Source organism: Lasioglossum baleicum, chromosome 4, assembly GCF_051020765.1.
Source record: "Lasioglossum baleicum chromosome 4, iyLasBale1, whole genome shotgun sequence".
NCBI classification, from domain to species: domain Eukaryota; kingdom Metazoa; phylum Arthropoda; class Insecta; order Hymenoptera; family Halictidae; genus Lasioglossum; species Lasioglossum baleicum.
Window position 1 is genome coordinate 13,624,498 of NC_134932.1, and position 25,064 is coordinate 13,649,561.

Here is a 25,064-nt window from a genome sequence, read left to right on the forward strand (position 1 = left end):
AACATATACCGCAACCCCTCGCCCCGCTACGCTGGTATAATTAATTCTAATTCGGTGGAGCAATTGCTCGTATTGAATTACGAAATCCTCGTTACGGTTTCACCCTCCTAAACGAGGGTTAATTGCCCGCAAAGAAGGGGAGGCCTCCGGTAATCGTTCGAAAATGATTTCGAGACCCAATTTTTATTATATTTGCGCCCCGGTAAACGGATTCGAGATCGCAGTTGGAATGGTCATCAAGTACCTAAACGACCACTGATTGGTCAATACGCGATGTCCGGCAACTGCGATTTAGTATTCGGTGAACCGGAAGTCCACTGTTGTTCCTTTGTCGATAACTCTTGTCACGAGTGTCACGTCTGCGTGACGCGCGTAAATTATTTACATAATGCCCTAGCAACCTTCTCCGTACGATTTTGTAGCACTATTTTATAACAGTGTATTTAATGAACGCCACGGAACGGGAAATTCAACGAAAAAATAACGCTCCACTTTGTCTCTTAACGAACTTATTCTTTCGATTTCATTTTTTCTCTCGGCGAAACATATTTTCCTTTGCCCGTGGTAATGGAAATTTGCATAAAATTTCCATCGGTCTGGTCATTAGCGTGTTTTTCTGCATTTTATCTGTCCCACCGTTTCTACCTCGTACAGAATAATTGTCTGTCGCAGCTCTCGCTTTATTTATTCCGTACAATTCGGGATGTTATATTTCTGTATCTTTCTCCTTGCAATATTATTGCCGCGCGAACAATTTTCCAATAAAAATAAACGATGTTTACTGTCAATTGTATACATTCAATGGATGCATGGATGTAGAAAAGACTCAATTCAATTATAAGCTCTTTACATGAAATAAAGGTGGACATTTTATTCGTTTTCGAAAGGTGAAGAATGTTACAGCCAACACAATAAAATGTTGAAAAAATGAAAATTTTATTGATGAGATCGAAACACACACACACACACACACACACACACAAACGCTAAAATGAAGAAAAAATAACGAATGAATAGTAGTGGGAAAATGAATGACTGCAAATTGCCAGATGATAGACCGAGAATCGCCATCGCGGTAAACGCCTCGTGAACCCTAACTGCAGCGAGCATTCTCTCCAGAGCGGAGAGCAAAACTCGTGTGTCTATTTCTGTTTTTCCAGCCGCTCCTCCATTATTTTTATCTGCCTGCCGGCTTCTTATTTTCGTGTTGATATGCATTTTCTGCGGTGCGTCGACGTTCCCTGGACCTCCTCTATTTTTACGTCATCCGTGAAAAAGTGTCCTCGAACGGCTCATGAATACCAGGCGGATGCCACCCTCGTCGCCCACAAATTCGCGCACCCGAAACGCTTTTGACCCTCGCAACGTGATATTTTCGATTTTCTACGAGCCCATCCGACATTTAGTGTATTAAAAACCCCCGAGTTCGCTAGACGCGATTTCGTTTTCATTAGTTAGTACGCGAGACCGGTTTCGAAAATGGCCCCGTTCCGGATTATTTCAATGGCTAACGATGAACTCCTCGTGAATCTAATAAGTTTCAGCATTTCATTCGGCCAGAATTTTTCCATCGAGGTCAAAGATTCAACAGCGCGATACGAGAAATCCATACCGTTTTATTTGCTCTTCCCCAGAGCCCAGGAGGAGATACAGCATCAGCCGTGATAGCACAGGCTATTTACTTTGAGGGAAGCTCTTGTATCTGGTGATGTACCTTTTACTTCGCTCTCGCCTCCGCGAAACACGCCCTACATCCCTTCGAAGGAACTGGGACACTGTCGCAGCATTTCCGAATAGAAGAGTACACCGCGGGGTAGTGGGCGTCACACTTACCTGTGACACGTCGCGTCGTATCCCAAATACACATGTAGGAATTACCCATTATTCTTCAAAATAATTGTATTAATAAGCTACTCATGAGAATATACGTTCATCAACATCAAGATGGACGTGGCTTTAATTCCAGTGATAGAAGAGGCTTGTTTTCGAGGTTCGAGAGATAAATTCATGCGTTTTTGGGGGATGGAATCAGATAGGGCTTGAGAAATGTGAAAAGCAACGGACACAAAAACGGAGACAGACAAGCTTTGCATCTTTAATGAAAGTAGTTCCGGCGCGGGCCGGCTAATCGAATAATCCTCGTCTTTCCTTTGTTTCGGCAAAGAGGCGGCCGCCCACGGACGTCATGACTCGAGAAGTTTTGAGCTCGTTAAGACCCGGTTTCTAAACTTCCCAGGCTAACCGGACACACCTTCCTCCTCCCATAAGCCTTGGAAATTGCGTCAACGTTCCCAGGCTCTGGCGTGGAAGTTGGTTAAAATGTACGAGCCGCGAAATTGGCCGATCATTGTTGGAGGAAAATCTAATTCATACAGCTCGATAAGAAATCGTTGATCAAAGTCCAATAATATTCATCGAGTCGCTCGGCATTTTTGCGCGATCGTTCGTTCTTCGATAAATAATCTGCCGCTTCTGTGATTGACATTGTTATTATTAATTCATTATGAATGTGGAATACAGATTAGAAACGTGTTTCTGAATGTATATTAATGGAATGTCTGAGAAAGTAAAGAAATTGTAAATAGTGAGAGTATCAACAAGATAGGATACGATAAGAAAATTGTGTTGACAGTAACGATTAGAAGGCGGAAAATGAAATGGAGAACGAGAAGCAAGTATTATTTGTAAACTATTGCAAGCTTTCAATTTAGTAGTTGAAAGTTCATTCTTTTGTAATGATTACTCTAGATATTTTTGCAATCAGCGCTCTTTTTCGGAAGATCGATGTGCTTAACGATGTTTTATTTTCCGATATTAATAATTATTGTTTTCTTTATCGACTGAATTATAATTATTTGTTCAGAGTAATTTGCAGTGTCCCAATGAATATCTTACGAAATGATTTTAGAACGAGGTACAGCTGTGCGAATGAACTTTTACGTTCTAAAGTTAGAAACTGCAATTGTTTCGCCTATGAAGGCTAGCGATTGATTTATTAGTCTTCTTCTGTCGAGAGAGATTGAGTCCGAAAGAATCGAAACAGGAACAGATGTCGCCTGGCCAGACGTAATAATTATGGATTGATTATTCTCGATTAAGTCGATCAACGTATTAATTACTGCTGCTGCTGCTGGAGATGTGGGTCAGTCGACGTCGGAAATAAATTTCAAATAATATCGAACGAACGCTTACGTCGAACAGATGCATAACATTCGCTATAAATGAATAGCAATTCAATCGGTTATCTTCCTGAAAGGACGGACCAATAATTCAAGCAATCATCTTATTCTATCTTCAATAAAAATGAACTCGGCTTGTATTCTGAGATGTATTTTCACACACATATTTTTTAATAGAGGAGCATGGCCTCGAGGCAAAGGAAACAGTATAAAAATCACCGCACGTGGAACATTCCAGCATAGTCGTCGAAAGGAGAAAAAAAAGTCCAGCAAGAGGCGAGACATTCGTGCAGCGGTGTCGAGCGGCTGCCTATTTCAAGGGGCGGTTACTACCGTGTAATGCGTAACTCGATACTGTTGCGGATGAAACCATCCATTAAAAGAGCCACTTTCCTCCGACGATGTAAAAATTTCTTCCGGCTTTCTGCACTAAATCAATCCTGCCGTTATAACATCTTATTTAGAGAAGCCGCTCACTGGCAGCCCAATCGTTTAAATTGAGATGTACACGCGCCCGTCTCGTCTAAATTATCCTTATTAATCGTTTAGACTTTCTCATTACTCCCATCTTGGAATATTATTTATTCCTCGAAGAAAAACGCATTTCATGTCTCCATTACCTCTTAATCTTTATCGCTTCAAATTCAAAACATCCTTTCGCGACAAATATACATAGCTACATCTATGCTTCATCTATCTTGGTGCTGGAATTTTTTTCCAATATTTCAAATCTCTCGTTCGTCTGTAAAATTATTCGAAAGCTTGTTTCAACAATTTTGTTGTGAAAAATATGATTTTAAAAGAGATTTTCCAGCGAACGGTGTTTTTACTTTGTTTCGAGATTGTGACGTAGCGCTTTTATACGTGACAACATATTTTATTTTACTCCGCGTGACCGAGCGCTGCCGTCAAAACACCATAGCGGAGAAGCCCCGGTGAAGGATTGGCCCCTTTATTATCGCGGTGGAAATTTATGGGTGTCACAGATAAATTATCCGAGTGTCGAGCTCGTCCCCGCGTCTTGTACGAGATAATTGTAACAAATAAGGGCCGCCGCGCCGTAATTTTTCGTTCAATTCGACGTCGCAATCATCGGCGCGGCGACGAGATAATCCTAATTTACATCTCGCCCGTTGTCTCGCTCGGCATCAATCATGCGCTTTTTCGGTATCCCGCCCCGCTGCTAGCCGGAGAGAAATTTTGAATTTTGATACCGACCGTCTTACAAATACTTCGCCCTAGTCAGTCTCCCTTAAAAAATTTAGTACCGTTTATCTTGCCATAATTTCATTCTAACAAAGTACCGTGACTGTTTCCCTTTTTATTATTCTTCCTAATGTCGCCGAAGCGACCGAGGTGATCATTTTCTTTTTTTCGATGGGGTAACAGAAAAATCAAATTTATTAAAAATGATGCCACGTACAAATTTCATAGAATTGAAGTATGTTTTTGTTTTTAGTGAGGAAAGAATACACTTTAGAGAGACAGAGAGTTGTTGGGTGTTTCTCAGTTGGAATACATACCGTGTATAGACTCGAGAGACTTTTCTTCACACCCCGACAATTAATCGGACGGCCACAAACGCTTCATTAATCGTCTGTTCCGCGTAACGCGTTTCAACGAGATGGTGTCAAAGTGCGTATCCGTCGCGACGTGAAAATTTTATCTGCCATTATTCCTCATTCGGCCGGCTCTGTCGAGCGATTTCTCGGAAATCGTGGAAACTCGACCGGTTTTATCGACTCGTAAACACCGGGACGTCGTGATGTGGCTCGTCCACCCTCGTTAGAAACGCCGTGCCGCGCCGATGCCTGCTCTCTAATCACGGTAATCGCGTAAAACCTCCAACAATCCTGTTTCCTCGTGCTCCGCGGCCCGCGGTCATGAGAAAATCATCCGATTCGGAGTCGATATCGTTCGCTTCGTAAAATCGACGCAGATCGAAATAAACCTTAATGCAATTTTTCCGAGCCTTTCAGAGACGGAAATTTTCCCACGAGACCTTCTCTCTATCAAACCAACGCCCTAAAGACACGTCCAGTACCAATTTAATGAAAACTGTCTGCTTCAGATCGGTTGTGCTCATATTTTTTCATATGTTACTAGCTGCTCGTGGCGTGCCTACGCCTATGGCACGCCCTCGCCCTCGCCCTCGCAACTAGTAGACCCTCCGGGCGCGGGCGGTGCGGCGCACAGTGCCCACTGGTAATTTCGATAAAATTTCGCTTGCACGCAACTTTTCTCCGTTATCTTCTCTATGTTAGCGATTTTTGTTTTTTTATTTTTTTACTTTTTCATGTAATATCTGTGCAGTGAATCAAAAAAAGAAACATTAATATAAAGTATCATATCACGCGATCTCGGTTAAATTTGCTGCATAAAAACAAGCTGATCACATTATTAAAGAGGTACACTCATTACATAGAAGCGTACAACAATCAGAGGACGCTATCAAACGCGCATCCTCGACATAAATAATATTTCAGCATCTTTTTAATTGTATAAATTCGCCGGCAGGTATTAGCTCGTCTATTCGAAGCCAATTAATAGGTCCCGCGAAAAGACCGCGCTAATTGTGTTTATGGAATTACAAATGGCCAACGCGCGGCACCATTAAAATTAATAACACAAGCGTGCGCCAGCATAAGGGAAAAAGAGCAGATCTGAGGGGAGTGGTGGGGTATCTTTCGTCTAATTACGAGCGTAACACGTGTTACACAATCATTCGCGTGTCCAATGCGATTCGTTTCGATCTTGTTACCTGTTCGCAATTAGGCGAGGCTGTCGGGACAATCGGCCGGCACAAAGACGCCTGCGAATCGTTGAACGGCGGGCTCGTGAGTCGGAAGCCGTGCAATTAGTCATATTTAGCAACGTCGAGAGATATGAATCGCAGTTTCGCGGAACGGAGAGACGGAAAGCGAAGCTCTCCGGCGCGACGACGAAAGAGAAAGAGAAAGAGAGAAGAGGGAGATGCAATTCTCGGGTGCAGTTGCGGCGATGCAACGACGCGATTCGCGTTCCTGAGGGATGGTTTACTTACAGGCACGACCGCGTGTGAACGTAAATTAAGTCGGTCCAAGGAAAATTTGCTCCTCGCACCTACGCGACGCGACGAGACGACGAACGCTGCTTCGGCATTCCGCGGACGACCTCTTTCAGCTACGTGTTCTGCACGTGCAAACCCTGCTTTCCCGAAATTGTTGACTCGCTTCTCGCTTTCATCGTCGAATCGATAACGGCAACACAGTTTCGGTCCGACTGGATTGCCTTTATTTCTTCGTGGTCCCGCGGCGACGAACTTGATACATACAACTGGGTTCCCGGCTCTCGGTACTATGTATCGGCATTAGCTACCTGAATTCAATGCGAGCCAAGTGCATTTTGGTACTGAAGTAAGGCCTTCCATTATTCTCGCGCGCTCGGACACCATTCACATCAGGAATCAAGATTTCTCAGTGTGGAACACGGCAATGTGAATGGTATCAGGCTGCATTCAGGTGCTGATGCATTTAGGCGTGTGAATTTGGATGCAGACTCGCGATGCCTGCTCGGTGTCTTTACATGTAGGTCCTAGTATCACTCCAACAGTATTTCATGGAAAATATCGAGTGGCACCGAACTCGGTGGCCAACTGGTTCTCACACAGTACATGCATATTTCTACAAGCCATAAACGTACAAGAAGAGGCTGACAGACATGCTCCCGGGACCTTAAGACGATTATGCTCTCCTCGGTCACTCGGCCGCTTGAATCATTCCCCTCCCCTCCTTTTCCTCCTTCTCCTCCTCCTCGTTTCACCATACCGCCACCATTCTCTCTCCCTCTCCCTCTAATTGGAGAGGCCCAATTTCTGTATTAGAGGGTACGCGAGGGTCGTGCAGCGACCGTAAACGGATTACTATCGCGTTACGTACCGACTGTCAAGTAAAATATTCGTCCGGCTGTCGGCGCAAGCGCGTTTCTACCGAAACGCTTTTTAGGCCCGGCCAAAGGGCGCTTATCTAAGTTCAAGGTAACAACAGCGAGCTTGTCCTACTTGTACACCCTGTCCCGGAGAAAATATACGACTCCTGTGACCTCAAAAACCGTGACCCATTATGTCAGAAGCTGGGAAAGTCGATCTGAACGGTCGAAGCTGCTAATGAGAATGTTTAGTCGGATGTAAAATTCTAATCGCCGAGATTCGCTGCACGATTTTACTAGAGCTTCTCGGTTAGAAATTTGTAAATATCCATCTTCGATGCATTAGAATCACGTCTCGATCAAATATAGATCGCTTAAATTCTTTTTGCGGGTCTTAATGCAAAATAAGACTATTTTGCAACGATTTTGGGCAGCAGAAATTAAATAAAAATTCACTTGATTGACCTTAATAGATTTTTTACATTGAAAACATCATAACAATATTCTTGGATTTTTCGAATTTTTCACTGTTTTATATTTCAGCCAATCAATTTCTTCATAAATACATAAAAAGATCCGCAGTCTATTTATTAGACACATTCTATCGAATAAATTACATTTATGCCGTGTATTCTAGCCTGGGAGACGTTGTATTAATAGATTTATCGATTTCATCTCTTCTTCCAGTATTTTTCTTCTATTCGTAGTATTATTTATAGGCTTATAGGATAGCAACGCGTGTTCTTTAAGTATCAGTTGACGAGACCTTCAGAGAAAGCAATTTGTGCGTCGATTATGAGCCCGCGAAGCTTAGTTCAGACTTCGGCTGCGAAATATCGACAATCAACGAGACGTGACGGCTTAACGAATAGCTTAAGTCGGAATTGATGGAAAGTGTTCGTCCCTGACGACTCGAAACTATCAAATAATTCTCTGATGCAACTATTTACCCATTGTTTCTCATTCCCGGTGCGTGCCCCGGCCCCCGGCCCCCGAGCGATCTCTATGCTTATTTTCTATGGAAGGAAACGTTTACGAACGGAAGCAATATAACGCAATTGGCGGCCATTAAAAACCGTCTAGAGCCTTTGGTTCCCGCCGTAGAATGCCGCATTCATGCTCGTTTTATGCGTTTCCCTGTGTATTTATAATATTTTGTATCCTCCCGAGCGTAGATAACACACACACACACACACAATCTTAACATTTATTTATTCTTCGAAGACTGTGCTTCTCACTTTTCTTAAACAAACATCGAATCGTTTATAAATTCTAAAGACAGCTAAGCTATGGTGGAACTGAAAGATTTCTAATCGAAATAGAATTTGAAAGAAGTCGTCTCGACACGGAGATTCTTGAAATAAATCTAGAAACGATTGATAACAGATTAAATCCGCGAATGAAAACGCGGTGACGCGACGGCGGCGCGTCATTGGCCGACATGCTGCGTATACAAAAATCAGTGTTGCGCGGATCGTGACGTTCGCGTGCGAAAAAATGATATACCATACATACAAACACTGCGTGAAACTCCGCGAAACTGTTACTAAACGGCTCACAGCTGCGGAAATAGGAGCGCGTGAAAGGGAACCGCCTAAAACCGACTCTCTGCTGGAATTTCGATGAAATTCTTCGTGAATGGGGGCCCTGTTCAAGGTTTTTCGTTGAGAAAATCTCGAGACGCAGAGACGGGCTTCCCCGTAAAGTGCGCCAAGCTTTCGTCGTCTACGGGGCCCTTTGTGACTCGGAATTCGCGTTGAGTCGCTCTACTGATACGATTTCGGGGAAAAAGTCGGAAAATCGACGGACAAGTGCCTCCAGAGTCAACCGGCCCGTTTTTCGTTCAAATGAAATGAATCGAAGAGTTTCATTTTTCTGGACAACGAGGTTCGTACATGTTACGACATAGGCTTTTCTGTTTTTGAGTGTCGTCAACTCCACAATCCAGTAACACAACCGAAAGGATGTTTAGTCAACGATTACCCTCCTCCTACCATAACACCCTTATTTACTTATGATATCCGCGCATATCCTCGCCTCTTTATCTCTCTGATAACGATAGCAATATCGACGCATCTGCACCTAGAAATTCCCGGTTCGAACCACCCATCGTTCCACCTAAGATCACAATCACCTCGCAAAACGATATACGTACACGTTGCCTCAATTAAGCCAATTAATGTTTAATTAATCCACCCCGTAATCGCAAAAATGTATGCATGGACGGTGTCTCGACGTCCGTGGCGCAGTTCCTTTACCCGTGGCCATATTCGGCAACGCTCGTTACTCCGAATCGTCTAATTAATTCGACGCTGATTAACAACCTGAGGATTGTTCCCCAACTTGTTAGACCCTCCGAGTAGCTGAGCGTGTTCTGGGACAAAAAGCCGGGTACATACGTGAAACGAAATTAAGATTGCAATCCAATGCTTGTCTCGCGATGGTTTCGTGTAATATTTCATTCAAAATACTTCCATACACGAACTACAGACTATTCTACATATCTCGAATATGTACTATGTAGTATAAATGTATACACATTTAAAAAGTAAATTGAAACATTTTTACTAATTTACCACTTTATTCTACTGTTAGTAGGACAAAATGTATAATAAAACGATAATATGTAGTAAATAATACATCTTCGGATACACCTGGGAAAACACTAGAGTAACGATTTTAAAAAACGATTGCTTCTCACGAAATGTATTTACTGTCGGTCACAAAAATATTCGGACAAAATAGTGGTAGATCGGAATTGTAGAAAAAATACTAAAAGTTACATTTCACAACTTTTTTCTGTGGGCCTATATTGAAAATTTGAAAAATACGTTTTGTAGATCTGTCTCAATTAAACATATTCTGAAAATTTCGTCAAAATCGGTCGACATTGCAATGAGCTACAAACGTTTAAAGATGGTGAAAATTGCAATTTTTCACGATTTTCGGCCTGTAACTGCAATAAATCCGAGGATTCTTATATCTTTCAATGCCTGTCGTTTTTTCCCGCATCAACCGATTTCGATGACACTTTCACAGTGCATATATTGCAATTGACACAGGTCTACAAAATGTACTTTTTAAATTTTCAATATAGGCCCTCATCAAAAAGTTGAAAATGCAACTTTTAGTACTTTTTCTACAATTCCGATCTATTGCAATTTCTGAAAAAATTTCTGTTCACATGCTGTAGTAAACAAATTGCTCTTGCTCTCCAAAAAAGTTCAAATCGCATGGTCCAACATTGAGAAAGCTACCGTCTTTTTAAGAGTGTCCCGATATTTTCGTGACCGACTGTTGACTGTACATTGTACAATGTGCGTACTCTAATACAATATCTTTAGCAAACAGTACAATAACTGATGCGCGGTAGATTCTACGCAATGCGGAGAATAATTCATTCTTTCTTATACATATTCCGAATTCATTCTTCCGCGAAACATCGTCGGTGAATTTGGTTTTCGCATCGCGTGCCGCGGATTCGCACGCGCGCGGCCTGGACCACGTGGATTCCCGAAATATTCGAACGTAGCGCTTGCGCAGAGCAGGGCGCGGCTCGTAGCGCATGCGTCCGAGTTCCCCGAACCACATCAACCGAAACAACCCTCGAGATGTTCAGTGACGAGCAGTGACGAGGCGCGCCGTGCTCCAGCCGGACGTTGTCTTTTTTTTTTTCTTTCGATGGTTCCGTGAATTTCTCCAATCTGTTCTCTCCCGGTTTTAATATTCAATCTATGTCGTCGGTTTTTTTCCTGTTGCGCTCCACCGATTTAATTACTGTACTGTGATTTTTCGTACGGGGAGCTGGTGAACCATTTTTGATCGACGATGGGTTTCGCGAGGTGAGCGTGTTGAACATTGATTGGGAATTAATAATAACTGGGAAGATGAAGATCAAGGAGGAGAACCATTATGCCAAACGGAGCATCGAATATTTCGGTAACTTTTTCCTTTTATTATGAACCTATTATGTAGCAATGAAACTATTAATGAATGTTTCCCAAAAATTTTCTATTATCAATATCAAGAAGTTCGGTTCAGTAGAATATTGTTTGAAAATTGTTGATAAATAAAATCCAGATTTTACCAGATAAAATAAGCAGGTAACGCTCATCATTTTTCAGAAATAGTTTATAATATATTGTTCGTATCATATGGTATATACATGTATACCCGGTCTGCAACATTATACATGTAATGGCTCGCGTTACTTAATAATCATCGTGCAGCGAACAGTCTCAGCTATTAAACAGCAGCTCGATTAAGCGAAATTCCACAGCGCCGAAACGGCAGCGTAATTGTTTACAAATGTGCTCCAGTGTTCCATATATCGTTTTAAGGATGCTGAAGCTGATTTCAATAAATATATCCGACATCGATGTACAACAATAGGTCGATTAAAAATTATAATCTGTCGGTGACGTTCTTTCGTGTCGCTGATGATGAACAATTTACGAACGAGTCTATAACTACTTGTAGCTATACCTATAAATGATTCATTCTTATATGTATTAAACAATTTAGCAATTCATCAAACACTATCATCAACGGCAAACCTGGAAATATTAACAAAATAGACTGTGGACTGACTTTATACAAATTCTAATATTCGTAATAAATATCGTATGTGTTTTAACACAGCACAATGTAATTTGAAATGAAAATGGCACCCATGTAGATCGTTTTCAGCAACTAATCTTTTTGGACTGAACATTTTGTTGGGATTTTATTCATAATCACGATCCATTTATAGATGAAGGAAAGTGTTGAAAAATGAACGAGAAAAAGATAGTGGCAGGCGCGGCGCGGCGTCTCGACGCGATTTTAATGAAATGCAACCGGGTACTCAGGGGGATGAAAGCGACGAGTCCGTTGAGGATTATTTATAAAGCGTCCTTCGAGAATTCCACGAGGCAGACATTTTCGTGCATTCGAAAGCGGTGTGTTGTCGTGTCCTGATGCACCCGATGCGCAGGATATGCAGTATGCTAATCGTATGCGAGCTCCGACGCCGCGCGGCGAATACAAATCAGGCCCAGCTGCCGCCATCTTTGCGGCGTCCTAGCTTCTTCTTCGTCTTCTTCTTCTTCTTTTCTCCTCCATGCCTTCGCGCGTCGTTCAAATCTAAATATTTTCCCTACAAGCTGCTCAGGCGTCCCGTTCGTAACATCTTACTACGAACGCTTTCGTCGCTCGCTATAAAAATATATATGTATACAAAACGATTCGTAAATCGACGATTTTACTTAAACGGACTGTTCAAGAACATTTTATAGTCAATCTTCGCTATTAACATTTCAACTGCAGGAACATAAGTCTAACAACCTCAAGTCACCACTCTGCCAAGGGTTAAAAATATGTTACGACAATTAGACCGCGAATTGAGAATTTTCAAAACTGCGGATGCCAATACGTATGTGATTTCTCCTCTAGTAAAATCATTAACGGGAGAAATAACATTCAATCTAGTTTCTATTTCTTGCAATCGATGCAGACAATTTTTATTTTGCATCAAAATCCGCAGACTGATGATAATATTTGAAAATTTTTTATGAAAATTCGGTGACTTTTTCGGTTTCGCGATCTTCCTGTAGTGAGGAAAATTGAAATCGATGAAAAAAAAAGCGTGATAAATCGTTTCCAAGTACGAAGAACCGCGGCCTGTCGCGATGGCACGTCCCGCGAGAACGAAATCCAAAACAAACGGAGTCACATCGATTCCCAATTGAAATTCGACGCTCGTCCAGCTTAATTATGGGCATCGTTTGATTTCTGAGTCTGTACGTGAAAACAATGACGCCAATGACCGGGGGGTGGGGCGTCTCGAATTCGACGATGGGCATTCCCGGTGTTCAGTTTGTATCGAATCGATCAGTCGTCGACGATCGTTCGAACGCGCGACGTTTTCAATTTGTTCGCCGCGCCGCTCGTCTCTCATCCCCCTCTTTCTTAAAATGAGTGAAAATGTGGATCATTCGTAAACGGGAGAACGGCAGGATATATCTCGAGGTGGTGCAAACTCGCGAATAAATCCCGACGTGTAAAAAGATGATCGAAAAATTCGTCCCCCAGAAAAATATGGCGAACACGTGCGAAACGCCTCGTTCCCGGCGACGAAACCGACCGACCTTTTTGGATTTGTCCAACATCACCAGTGAGTGTCTCGTTTTCTTCCGAATTTATGCCAATTTTTTGCCGGTCTCATTTTCGAGCGATATTTTAGAAAAGCTCCGCACGAAGGAAGCAAAAAGCTCGACGAGTTCGCATGTTCGCTGATTTAGGCGCGGCTTTAATCCCTCCCGAAAATTTACCGTTTCCCTCGTTTAGTACGTTTTTACGCGAGATGGCAGAGAGCCCTGACGCCGCGCCGCGCCGTGCTGGTAGGCACCATGTTTTTAAACGGCTTTATTAAAAGGCTTTATTAGTGTGCCCTGGAGCATTATAAACAGTTGTACATCGTATTAAAAGGTAATTAGCATTACAGGAGTAGTAAGGGAGGCATACACGAATTAGTAAAAATGTACGAGATTGGGAATTTTCAGAGAAAATTGCACTTCTAAATATCCGTACACAGAATTGCCTACTTAACATTCTGTGTGGCAATAAATGGGTTATTCTCTCGGTAAAAAATGTATCATGTGTACAGTTTTAATGTGATTGCGGTTCAAGGTGTTATGGGCGTTCTGAATGATTAGTATTCCGTTCACGGTAGACGATTGCTGTCGTTCCATTTCGCAAAAACGATTTTCCACCGCGTTTCCTGTCGACCGGACTAGAACCGTGTTACGAAGAGCACGGATAACGGCTCATAGCTCGATTAGCTCGCGACTATTAATTCGGTATAAGGCCGGATGCAGCCGAAAACGGAAGCCACGCGCGTCACGTAGTGGCCGCAGGAGCCGCCAAGATGGCGTCCATCGAAACCAAACTCGGAACTCGGAACGGAGGATGTCTGTCGCCTGCGACGAGACATCTCCCATTAAAAACTCTTTTACCATTTTTGACCGGCAATTTTCAAATAGACATCGTATAAAAACATTTACTAATAAAGTGTCGCGAATTATTTAATAAAAACCAGGCTGGGGAACAAGATCAATTTAGCAACTAGAAAATTCCTTTCATCTAGATTTTTACAGTTTTTGAACTCGGTTTATTTGACTGGTTAGAAACACAGAAAACGCGAGACAGCTGCTGAACGTGTTTGTCGCTCTTCTTTTTTTGGTCAGACAATTATTCTCTCGTCTCCGCTGTATTTCGTAGTCGTAGATGAAAGAACCATTCTCGGTCCATTGGACAGAGGGAACGTTTTCGTCGGCACGTACCTCGGATGGAAACCACGTGTTACGAACGCGGAAACGAACCCTTCGCATCGGCTACAAGCTTTCTTCTATTCTTAACGACGCGTTTATTTGTCCGCGCCGCGGTTTTCACGGAAAACCATGGACGAACAGAATCGGGGGAGAAAATGAAAGTTTACCCCGTTCCCGGTTATTCTCGGTTATTCTCGGACCCGCGTACCCTGAAAAGACCGTGAACCTTTCTGCTCTGGCTCTACCCATAATTCCGCCCATGATTTCGATCCTGCTGCTCCATCGTAAACACATCTGTTTCGAATTTGTTCGGACGGGTATTCGTGACTTGGTCACGAAAATGTAGAAAATACAATGTGCATTCAAATCTTGATTCTATCGCTGCAGTTCAACTTGCAGACTACATTTATAAATCCTACCAGAAAAGATTATAACGATCATTTTCTTTCATAATTGTCTAAAATTCAATCTGGAGGGTTGATTTTATTTAACTGACAAGAATTCGCTAACTCTATTTCTGCGAAACCTAGAAAGGAAAAGATCAGAAACTCTAAATGTCGGGATTAAATGAAAAATAAGAGATCGCAGAGCGAACAATTGTTTAAGCATCGACAGGTGTCTGCGTTTTTCCAGATACATCGTCGCGTCGCGCCGTTATCCAGCGCAATTCCACAGCGGATATATCGTTCGGGGAAACAACTTCAGATAACCGAAGGAACTTTTCGGAACGGTCTTGAATGGCAGTCGATAATGGGGAGAGTTGATTAAAGCGAAAAAAGAAAGAGCGCGACTCTTTCCGGTTATTTTCGGCCGGAGGGATCGTGAACCCCGGTGTATTCAGTCGGCGCGGCGGCGCGCAGCGGTTAGATATCGATATCGTCGACACAAAAGCTTCCTTGTTCGGGAATGCACACGGTTATGGAAAACGAGCGACCTCATTAATTACACCATTGTACTCCCAATAAACTTGCGAGTGGACGCGATGCACCGAGACGCGACGGATAAACGCTTGCACCGATTTCTTTTTTCCTGTCTCGAGAGACATTTCAAGGTTGCAAGCTCTTTTATTCGAAGATCGAGGACCTTTTACAAACTTCGGAGTTGTTGGTTGGAACAACGAGCACGAACATTATATAGTTTTATTATTTACTCCAGTGCATTACCTACGTAGTATGTAATAGATTTCAATGAATTCGCGAAACTAGCAGCAAGTGGTTTGGAACTTGTTCAAACATCTAGTCGTTCGAATCGAGTTAAATGCCGACACAGGGACCGTAAAGTAAATTTAATCCGGCTTTAGTCGGCTAAATGAATCTCCATCTCGTATACTGTATACTGTTTCCGTCGTTTCTGACTTTTGAAACTGTGTAGAAAGCCTGTGTAGAAGTCCTCTGAAATTGCAGGAGCTCGTGGAAAATTATTCCGAAACGATATCTGCAAGAAAGAAGAAAGAATTTCATTAGAAATGAAAGACTGGAAGAAATGGAAGACTGTTGAAAGGAAAGGTTATCTTCTTGGAAGATTGTTCGGGGAAATGGTCAGACAAGATTCTAATTTCGTTAAGTACAGCCGGTACGATAAACTGCATAAAGTATGTCGCGGAAGAATGTAGCAATGCCACATTCTCGAATAACGAGGAACAAACGCATTAAAAGACCATTATTTTATTAGTCTCGCCAGGGAGGGGTAGGCTCGCGTGTCTCGTGTCCCATTAAATGAAATTGAACGCTGCTCCCTTTATGGGGAAAACTAAAGCAAGGTGTGCCTTGCCGGTAATACGCTAATAGCTCGCGGAAATTAAGCGTGGGGCATTAATTAAAACCTCGTGGACCGCCGCGCCGCGCCGTTGACGTCGACGTCGACGTCGACTAAACAGAAAGGACATCGATCTGTTCGCGGTGGAAGCAGCTCATCACTGCGCTGTTGCACACGTAATTTAAGATATATATAAATGAAAACAGTTGAATTTCTATTACTAGTGGAAAATTATTTACCCGGACCTAGTCAAATTGAAGAACTAGTTTTACAATGTAAAATTCCAAGCATCTAAAAGGATGCGAATACGTACAGACAAATAAATAGCGAAATGGAGTTTCTAAAATGAAGAAAATCATTTATTTTTGCAGGGTCGCGTTCAGCGACGGTGCTGTCAAAGATCGACTCGCACTCTGAAGACGACGTGCTCTTCGTGTCCAGCAAGGACAGCGAAATCTCGAGCTTGTGGGTGAATTATCTGACAGCCTGTTTCGAGCAGATCAGCAGACAGCAGGGCCGGCCGCCATTCAAGTAATTGCCCCTCATTGTCACATTTCTTTTTTCGTCGCTATAAACCTCCACAATACAATTTCCTATCTCCTCGTCTACTCTTCTAGTCTTCGAAAGAAAAAAATTGATTTGTAGAAATTAGAAATGTTGATAAAAATTCCTTGTTAAAAATTGAGACGTGTGCTCCACTGAACAAGGAGCTGTTGGTTGCAGCAAGTAGTTACAGAGAGACGATGCTTACGGGTAAAGAGTAAAAATCATTTCAGAGTACGTCACATCACCGTCGAAGAAACGACTCCCCCGGGTATCGAGGAGAGGATCAGAACAGCTCGTCTGCAGATTGTCGTGGTGTGTCCAGTTCTGTTGGAACGAGTACAAAGTCGACCTGAACACGCGACAAGCCTAGCCAGGCACCTAGTCAGCGACAAAGTCCTGGCGATGATGTTGGGCGTACACGATAGCCACATCAGCGACGCTCATAGGTCGATCCTGGTCTCGTACAATCAATGGAGAAAGTTCTTCGTGAAAGATCAGGACGAGACTTTTGTCGGCGAGCTGTTAGGTGCTGCAGTTGGCATACTCGGCACTACGCCCCCGCTAGCTCTCAGGAGCGACAAAACTGCTTTCTCGGTTCATCCGAAGAAAGTCAAACTGGTATGTGCACGATGCGGAAGATATTTCATCTTCGCAAACTTAGCATTTCGGTGTCTAGTCGTAAATAAAAATCTAAAGTCCTAAATGTAGCTGAAGAAAATTTCCTTCGGAATAATGTAAATTCGGTAGAAAATGGAAAGGAAGGAAAAAGATGAAATGTTAGGCATCCCAGTGCGGTGTATTGCACTATAAATGAAGTATACCTATTTTCAGGGCCACAACAGGATAATAGCTCTATTGAACGACCCTGTGCGCCCAGAAGACAACGTGTCCGTGATTGTGGATCGTTGCGGGGATGCGATCGATATCGCCCACGTGAAAAGAAGGAACCCGTACGCCCTGCAGTTCTCAATTCCCGAAAGATGTCTAGAGGTATCGATGCTTGTCGGCGTTAGGATATCGAAGAACGGTTGTCCTCTGGGCGTAAGGCAGGTGAAGTGTGAGAGCAGGCTCAGGGAACTCGATCAGATACTCAGGGCCCACGACAATCCTCTCGAGTTCATGTGCCAGGTAAAGATCGCCTCGATCTCGATAAGCAACCGGCGCGGCGTCTGCGTGCATCCGTCAATTCGATCTGTCCGGATTATCGGTTCGATTAATTATGATTGCAGACCTTCGGCTTCAATCCCGGTGATCGCGAGCAGCTGGACAACTGGATGGTCCACGCGTTTCAACGAAACGTGCCGCCGCACTTTAATCTCCTATCCACCCCCAGCGGAGTGGTTTCCAACCAGAAAGTTCACTCGAGTGAGTCTACAGTCTACGTTGTCCTATATTTTCTATTATGTATAATTTATACGCGAGTAGACACGGGTTAACGCGATTAAACGGCTTCCGAATTTTTTCATATTTTACCGCACTTGATTTTCATTTGAAAGTCTTCAAGATTTGGAACCCGTATTCAGAGAAAATAACCCTTTCTATCTCATTCTCCCATTATACGTATAACCCTTTCGACTCGAAGCCATTTTAATTCCGAGAAACCAAGACGTATCTTCCAACCTAGAAGATTGTTATTCCATGCATAGTATGTAATCTTTTATACAGAATACATAAGAATACAGAAGAATTGAATAATTTAAAAACCGTTCGAAATAATGATACGGCAATTCTGACTGGCACCCATTCATCACAGTCACCATTCGAGTGCAAAGGGTTAAGTATTGTAATCTTAAGAATGTGTACAACATTTCGAGTAATACATAGTTGTATTTCTCTAGTTAATTTGTATTTGCTGTCTTTTTTATGCCGGTTGCACCCGCAGGAAGATTAGTTGGTAAGATCATATGTGTCCATTCAAAGTCCTTGTAGACGGCACAAGTGTAATTGTACTATAAGCCTCAATCATTGTATAGCATGTGAATGAATAAATGGTAATATTTTTGCTGATGCAGGTCCCGAAGAGAATCCAACGCTGTTACACTTCGCCGCTCGATTCGGCCTTGAGAGGCTAGCCTGGCAGCTTCTCGAGTGTCCAGGTGGCGATATAGCATGCGACCTGAGGAACGTGTCGGAGCTAACTCCGGCAGACCTCGCAGAACAAGCGGGACACGCGAGACTGGCACATCAGCTTCGTGGCTACATGGTACAAAAGCATCGCCTTTAAACCGACGTCACAGATTAGTCCCATGAAACCGGTACTTCCGCGATATTTCTCCTCTTCTAATCGCCACTATCGCTTCGACTTACGCTTTCCTCACTGCTAGACTACCAACAATCGGGCGGGAAACGTTAATCATGTAAAATGTAAAGCATTCGCTCGTGGTGGCTTCGCACGTTGCACCCTTAGAGAAAGAAGCACCAGCTCACCTCGACGGACCTTTCATTTTTTAAGGGTGATGGTCCGAATTTGACCTTGGTCGAGCGAGAATGTAGTGGCACACTCACACACCGCTAGACACTGTATACGTACACGAGGTTGCAAGGGTTCCGTAAATAACAAACCACGTCTCGCTAACGCACATGTAGGGCCCCTACGTAGTCACAATCGCTAGATAAAAGACCCACCAATAGTGGATGGTGTCTAAAATGGCCTACTTTCGCGTTTTCGAGGCGTAATTTTCATTATTCGGCAACATGTAGCGGAGTTCGACAGTAGTTCGACGGAGTTTTTTACCGATGTTTTATCGATACAGTGACTGAATCGGTAAAACAGCGCCACCACGCTCACGCTGGACCAAGGTCAACTAAGGACCCACACCCTTAAATGATAGCTGTCTCTGTCTCTCTGTCTCTGTCACTCTCGACTAACTTCTAAAATGTGTTCTCGATCATGTATCTTCGAGCAGCGTCGTCGTTCATCGAACTAACTGGTGTTTCGCTTTTGTGTTGCATGTTTCGGGCTCGGCCTTGAATCGCAGCAAATGAACGAGTTCACCAACATGTACAGCTACCTGAAAGTGATCAGCGAGACGGCTAACGATCAAGCGGCGAGTGAGTATCCTTCGATTATACTAACAATAAGTATTCACCCTCGGACCACGGACCCTCTTCACACTTTTACAATTGACGGTGCTCCTCAAGACCATTCTCAGCTTTATTATCAATTTTTTGAAAAGACACTTTTGAAAATGCTTCGTGTAGAGATGACATTACACGACAAGAGTCTATCTGATGTTCGAATAATTACAGCAATGCACATGAAATAACGATCAATATGAGTATGAGTAAGGAAGCTATAATGGTGCGTTTCAGGATTGAACAAGTGGTTATTTTCGAAGTACTTGGTTTGACGAATGGGTGAATTCTAGGTGCGGAACCATCAACGACTAACACAACCAACGAGACCAGCAACGATAAGGAAGATTACTGTCGTCCACGACCACTGAGCGAGGCTTATTCAGTGCCACCGGCCGCAAGACCAATAACGTCTCTAATCTTGCCTGGCCAATTACCAGTAACCCCTAGTCCAACCACCACTAACCCCATTGAGGCAAATTACTCGATCGTACCGGCACCGACACCGGTCCTCGTCAGTCTCTCGACACCAACGGCGCCGGCGACCACACCAAACGGCCTTGAGCTGCCTCTTCAAGGCTACATGAAGATGCATCCTGCTGGTGAGTCGCTAACAATTCTCTTCAACTCTCGCACTGAAAGCTGTTGTATATTTTTTCTCACCGAGAACGTCCCTTGTTAATGTGTTTTCTTTAAAAATTTGTTTCTCAATGAAAGTTTGATTTTTCAAGGACCCAAAACACCCACATCGAACGTGGCGAATCAACAACAGCCGTCCAGAACAGCGACGCCGACGCAGAATCGTCAGGATCACTTAAGTCCTCGCGAGGAAAACAGTCAGAATTCTTGTTTCTATGGTAAAACCGCTTTCAACTCGAGCGCAAAGTCTAGAGAGCCGTCCGGTCCTCAGGACGAGCTTCTGGAGATCATAAACGACTTCAAGAATAACGTATTCACGATTAACGAGGTTGAGAGGCTCGTGGAGAACTGGAGAAACCGGAACGACGTTCAACAGAGCTTCAAGGACAAGCAGAGGCAGCTGACTGCGATGAGAGAGGAGTATGAGAGGATACAGAAGAGGTTGAAGGAGGAGATGAAGGCGCCCACTCCCTTCGACAGGATTAAGAAGTTCTTCTCTAAGGGGAAGAAAGGTGAGCGTGAGCGATCCGCAGAATGAAAATACAAGTTTTCACGGGTTGCATGTACAATATACAATTTGTTATTTCGGATTATTTGATCAATTCGTGTGTTTTGTTTTTGGACAGATTCAAAGGACTCTGCGAACGGAAGCGACGATTTGTCCGTAGCCAACAAAGCGGAGAACATCAGTGGCGGACTGGCAGATCGCAGACCAGTTAGCAGTCTGAGTCTCCGTAGTGTGTCAAGTACGTGACCATTGAATTTATAATGACAATATACTGTCAAACGAAGAATACAGGTATCTTTGGGTAATAATCGTCTAAAATCTGTATTTCCGTTTCCTCAGGCTCGTCTTCGTCTGGTAGAATGAGCACTGCCAGTGGATGCAGCGGAACCAGTCTAGGTGACAGTGGAACTCATTCAGACACCGAAGATAGAAGAGTATGTATCATTTTCTTTTAACTAGACGAATATAATTGACCAGTCTGAAGACTAATATTTTCCTCTTCCTTCCGATTAAACGATAAATTATAGTTTATTTTACGACAGTTGCAGAACGCGAGAGAAGACAAACCAGGAGTAATGTCTTACGAGATACCGCCAGCTCCAAAACCATTCGCTGGCAGATACTCACCTGCACTCAGGTATTCCCCGTCTCCTCGGTCCTCCACCGGAAACGATCTCGACCTCAGACCTCAGCTGCCGCCGAAGACAGAAGACACTGAATATTACATCGCTTTTCCTCCTTCGGGATTGCCTATTCATTGTAACAACTGTTTCTTATCTTGAATACTTCTTTTTATATTATATATATATATTCTGATCGTTACAAATTTTCCCACAGCGTTCAAGCCGGACCACACCCTGAAGGAACCAAAGACTCCCAGCTCCCCGTGCGATCACCCTAAATACTTAGATATGCTCCAAAGTCCATCTCCAGGGATTGCGGACACCGCAGACTCTGATCCTCCAAAGCACCCTGGGAACAGCTACACTAACATCGAACCTGCTGCGGTGAATCCAGCTCCAGCACCACCTGCAGGAATGTGTATACCCACGCCCACGAACTACATGAACGTGACACCTGGACACGTCACACCTGGACACGTCACACCGCTCCAGGAAGTCGTTCAGGGTCAACAGAGGAATTCGGGTGATCCGAGTCAAACTGCCGAGACATCGAAGAACCCGGCCAAGGTCGAAACACAGAGAACAGAGGACGCCAAATCACCTGATGAGGGTCAGGGTCTAGCGACAGACACAGTTGCGAATAAGAATAACGAGGAGTACGTGGAAACCGACTTGGTGAACGGTTCCTGTAACGTGGACGTCCCTGATGGCTGCAGAATGCCGGATTATATGAACGTGGACCCGTCCCAGGAGATCAAGGTCATAGAGAAGGCACCTGCGCCACCTGTACCCCCAAGAGGTAAGATTTTTCGATTGGTTCTTATCTAAATCTTGAATAGAAGATTTAATACGTCCTTGTATCTCTTCAACCTTGTAACTCTTCTTTTCCCGAAGAATTTTCACTTTTTAAGAAAATTGTTAATAAGTGTGGGGTTTAGTACACTTTAGTTTTAGTGTGTCCTTAAACTATTTTTCATTGTTGCAGAGTCATTTTATCGTGTTAGTTTGGGATACTGTAAAGTTGTCCGTGATAATTAGACTGCGGATTTATGGGCAAAACGAGTATATAGATGCCATTTAAAACAATGACAAAGTTACACGATTACAGTTAGAATTAGACGTCCATCTCGCTCCAGTCTCTTGCAAATGGTGCAGACAATTTTTATTTTGCATAAAAATCCGTAGTCTAGTGATAATATACATTTACATAAACTTGAAAATGGTAGTAATTATGTACTATATAAAATAATTGTTTCTCGATCGATGCTATTTGCCCCAGCACAGGGCATTATAGGCTTTCGAAATTGGTTCGTTCTTCTTGGGGCATAATAAAAAGACCGTTTGAATATTCCCAAGACTTCTTTGCATCGATGATCACGAGAAAAACGAGCATTCACGGGAACACAGTCCGCGTACTCGGAAACCCTTTGAGAGAGAAGCAAGTCCTTAAGAAGGTGGGAGTGATTCAAAAGGCTCATTGAAATCCCCGTCGTAAATTGACATTCCAGCGGAGCTAATCACCCGGTCGTTCCCTTTTACTCGGTGAATTCACCGAGACCGGGTTACTTGATCGGACTTTCATCGTCACTATTTCTTGTAATGTTCTCGGGTCGCCTTAAAAGACCAGCTTCTTCACTGTCAGCAATCTCTTCACTGTAACTTCATCGTCATCTGTGATCTCAGGGCATTATTGATCTTGAAGCCAGCGTTTGCCACGACACAAAGCCATATCGAATTAACCGAACATTTTAGAGCTTTATCAAGAAACATGTTTTCCGCCAGTAGTCCCTTCATCCCAACTTCACAATCGTTTAATTAATTATGATAGTAGCTACTTTTTTCGTTCATTTTTATAAATACATGAAATCAACAATCTAATTATAATAGATTGATAAAATGTTGTGCTGTTTTTAATTTAGTTTGTTTCTCATATTCTTTGTTCCAGGCGTCACAAAGAAGTAAAAAGATGGCCATCGAAGACGCCATCGTCCTTCTCCTCCCTCCGCAACAAAGGACCATCGGCGAAGCGTGCCTTCTACGATTGTTTTCTTCGTTCACTATTTCTGAAGTGATCGTACGACGCCAGTGTTCTTCGTAAATGTTTAGTATTAATAGCGTATATAAATATGTAAATCGTGTAAAAACGATCGTAATATTGTACGGAGGCCATAAAATAGTCTCACTGATATTCCGCGCACGACTCTAATCTTCTGCCTCTTTTGTGTACATTGTTTCCCTATCGCATTATTCTTCCCTTTTTGGTTTCGTTCGAATACTCGAAGAGTTTATCAAAAATTATTTCACTTGTTCGTCGTTCCACGAAGTGCCTCGAACGTGCCGCGCCGCGCCGTACGAAGGAAAACGGAATATCGATTAAAATTGTATATTCAAAAGTTAAGAATTTCAATTAGTTTGTAAGCGTTTTAGTTTATACTCGACAAGTCTAGAAAAATTTAAATAGTTTCAATTAAGTTTCTGTGGATGTTTATTCGTTTTAGATGCCAGAAGTTTGGGAGTTACGACAAATAAAGATCTACGAATTGAAACTCAATAGAACTCATTTTAATATACGATATAACAATTTAGATAATTTTTAGCTGAATATTCGCATCTATTTTGTAATACATCGATTTCAAGGATCCGAAAATCCTCAGAGGCTGAACATTCTCGAGATCGTTGCAAGATAGCGACTTGTAATTCGAATTTACTCATTAGGATAAGCGATATGGTCATTGAGGACATTCAAGACCCCAAATTAACCATTAAGTTGTACATTAATTAATTGACTAATTCGGATCTTGATCCAAGCGGGAATACAATGCTAGCGAGCGCCAAATCAAAGTTAGGTCATTTTGGCGGTAAACCAAAATTGAAATTCTGTATATATCAAGAGTTTTCTTCTATTCTATTATTTTCCTTAATCGCAATAATTATCATTCTCTTTGAAATGTTAAACTAGAGCAGCGTGAAAATGTCTACGGTGCCGAAAGACTGTAACGAATCGTCGCGTGGTCGACGACCTATTACCTATATTATCTTTGTACAGGCGTCGGAAATTCTCGGTTATAGCTGTCGCATATTATAAATCGTGTCTCAAGTACCAAGAATGCATTTAACAGTTAAACTGTAATTGTAATATGTTAAACCATAGCCATTTTGCGTAATTTTTTACCGGATCTGTCGGGTCCATCCTTTTCTATTTATGTTAACATATCAATAAAGAATGAAATCACAGAACGTCTTTCCAGCGTAATTGTCCTTGTTCTTGTGGAAGAAAATTTGTAGAAGTATTGATTATCTCGGCAAAGATTTACTTTAAACTTGGGAATGATATTTCAAGATCTCACCCAATATTTGTTATGACATTTGAACCACTCGGGTATCTATATATATACATATGTATAAGGAATTGAATCTTTCGCTTCTGCTTTATCGTCATCGTCGTCGCAGTAACAGTAAATAACTAAAAGAATTCAAAAAATTTCTATGGATATCGTGTGAAAAATATTGTATCGCCCGACCG

General features: G+C 42.7%; 1 protein-coding gene across 2 annotated transcripts in view; it reads left to right on the forward strand.

The window, feature by feature from the left end:
• Stumps (DBB domain-containing protein stumps) overlaps positions 1-24,778 on the forward strand; it is a 76,371-nt gene extending 51,593 nt beyond the window's left edge. For both annotated transcript variants that reach the window (XM_076422720.1, XM_076422719.1), the window contains exons 6-18: positions 16,522-16,681; positions 16,927-17,314; positions 17,528-17,824; positions 17,926-18,061; positions 18,709-18,899; positions 19,675-19,747; positions 20,065-20,373; positions 20,503-20,922; positions 21,037-21,156; positions 21,258-21,352; positions 21,461-21,677; positions 21,756-22,340; positions 23,487-24,778. In XM_076422720.1, coding sequence (XP_076278835.1) covers positions 16,522-16,681; positions 16,927-17,314; positions 17,528-17,824; positions 17,926-18,061; positions 18,709-18,899; positions 19,675-19,747; positions 20,065-20,373; positions 20,503-20,922; positions 21,037-21,156; positions 21,258-21,352; positions 21,461-21,677; positions 21,756-22,340; positions 23,487-23,503 — 3,008 coding nt within the window. In that variant the 3' untranslated portion in view covers positions 23,504-24,778. The remainder of the gene's footprint in view (positions 1-16,521; positions 16,682-16,926; positions 17,315-17,527; positions 17,825-17,925; positions 18,062-18,708; positions 18,900-19,674; positions 19,748-20,064; positions 20,374-20,502; positions 20,923-21,036; positions 21,157-21,257; positions 21,353-21,460; positions 21,678-21,755; positions 22,341-23,486) is intronic.
• The last annotated feature ends 286 nt before the right edge of the window (positions 24,779-25,064 follow it).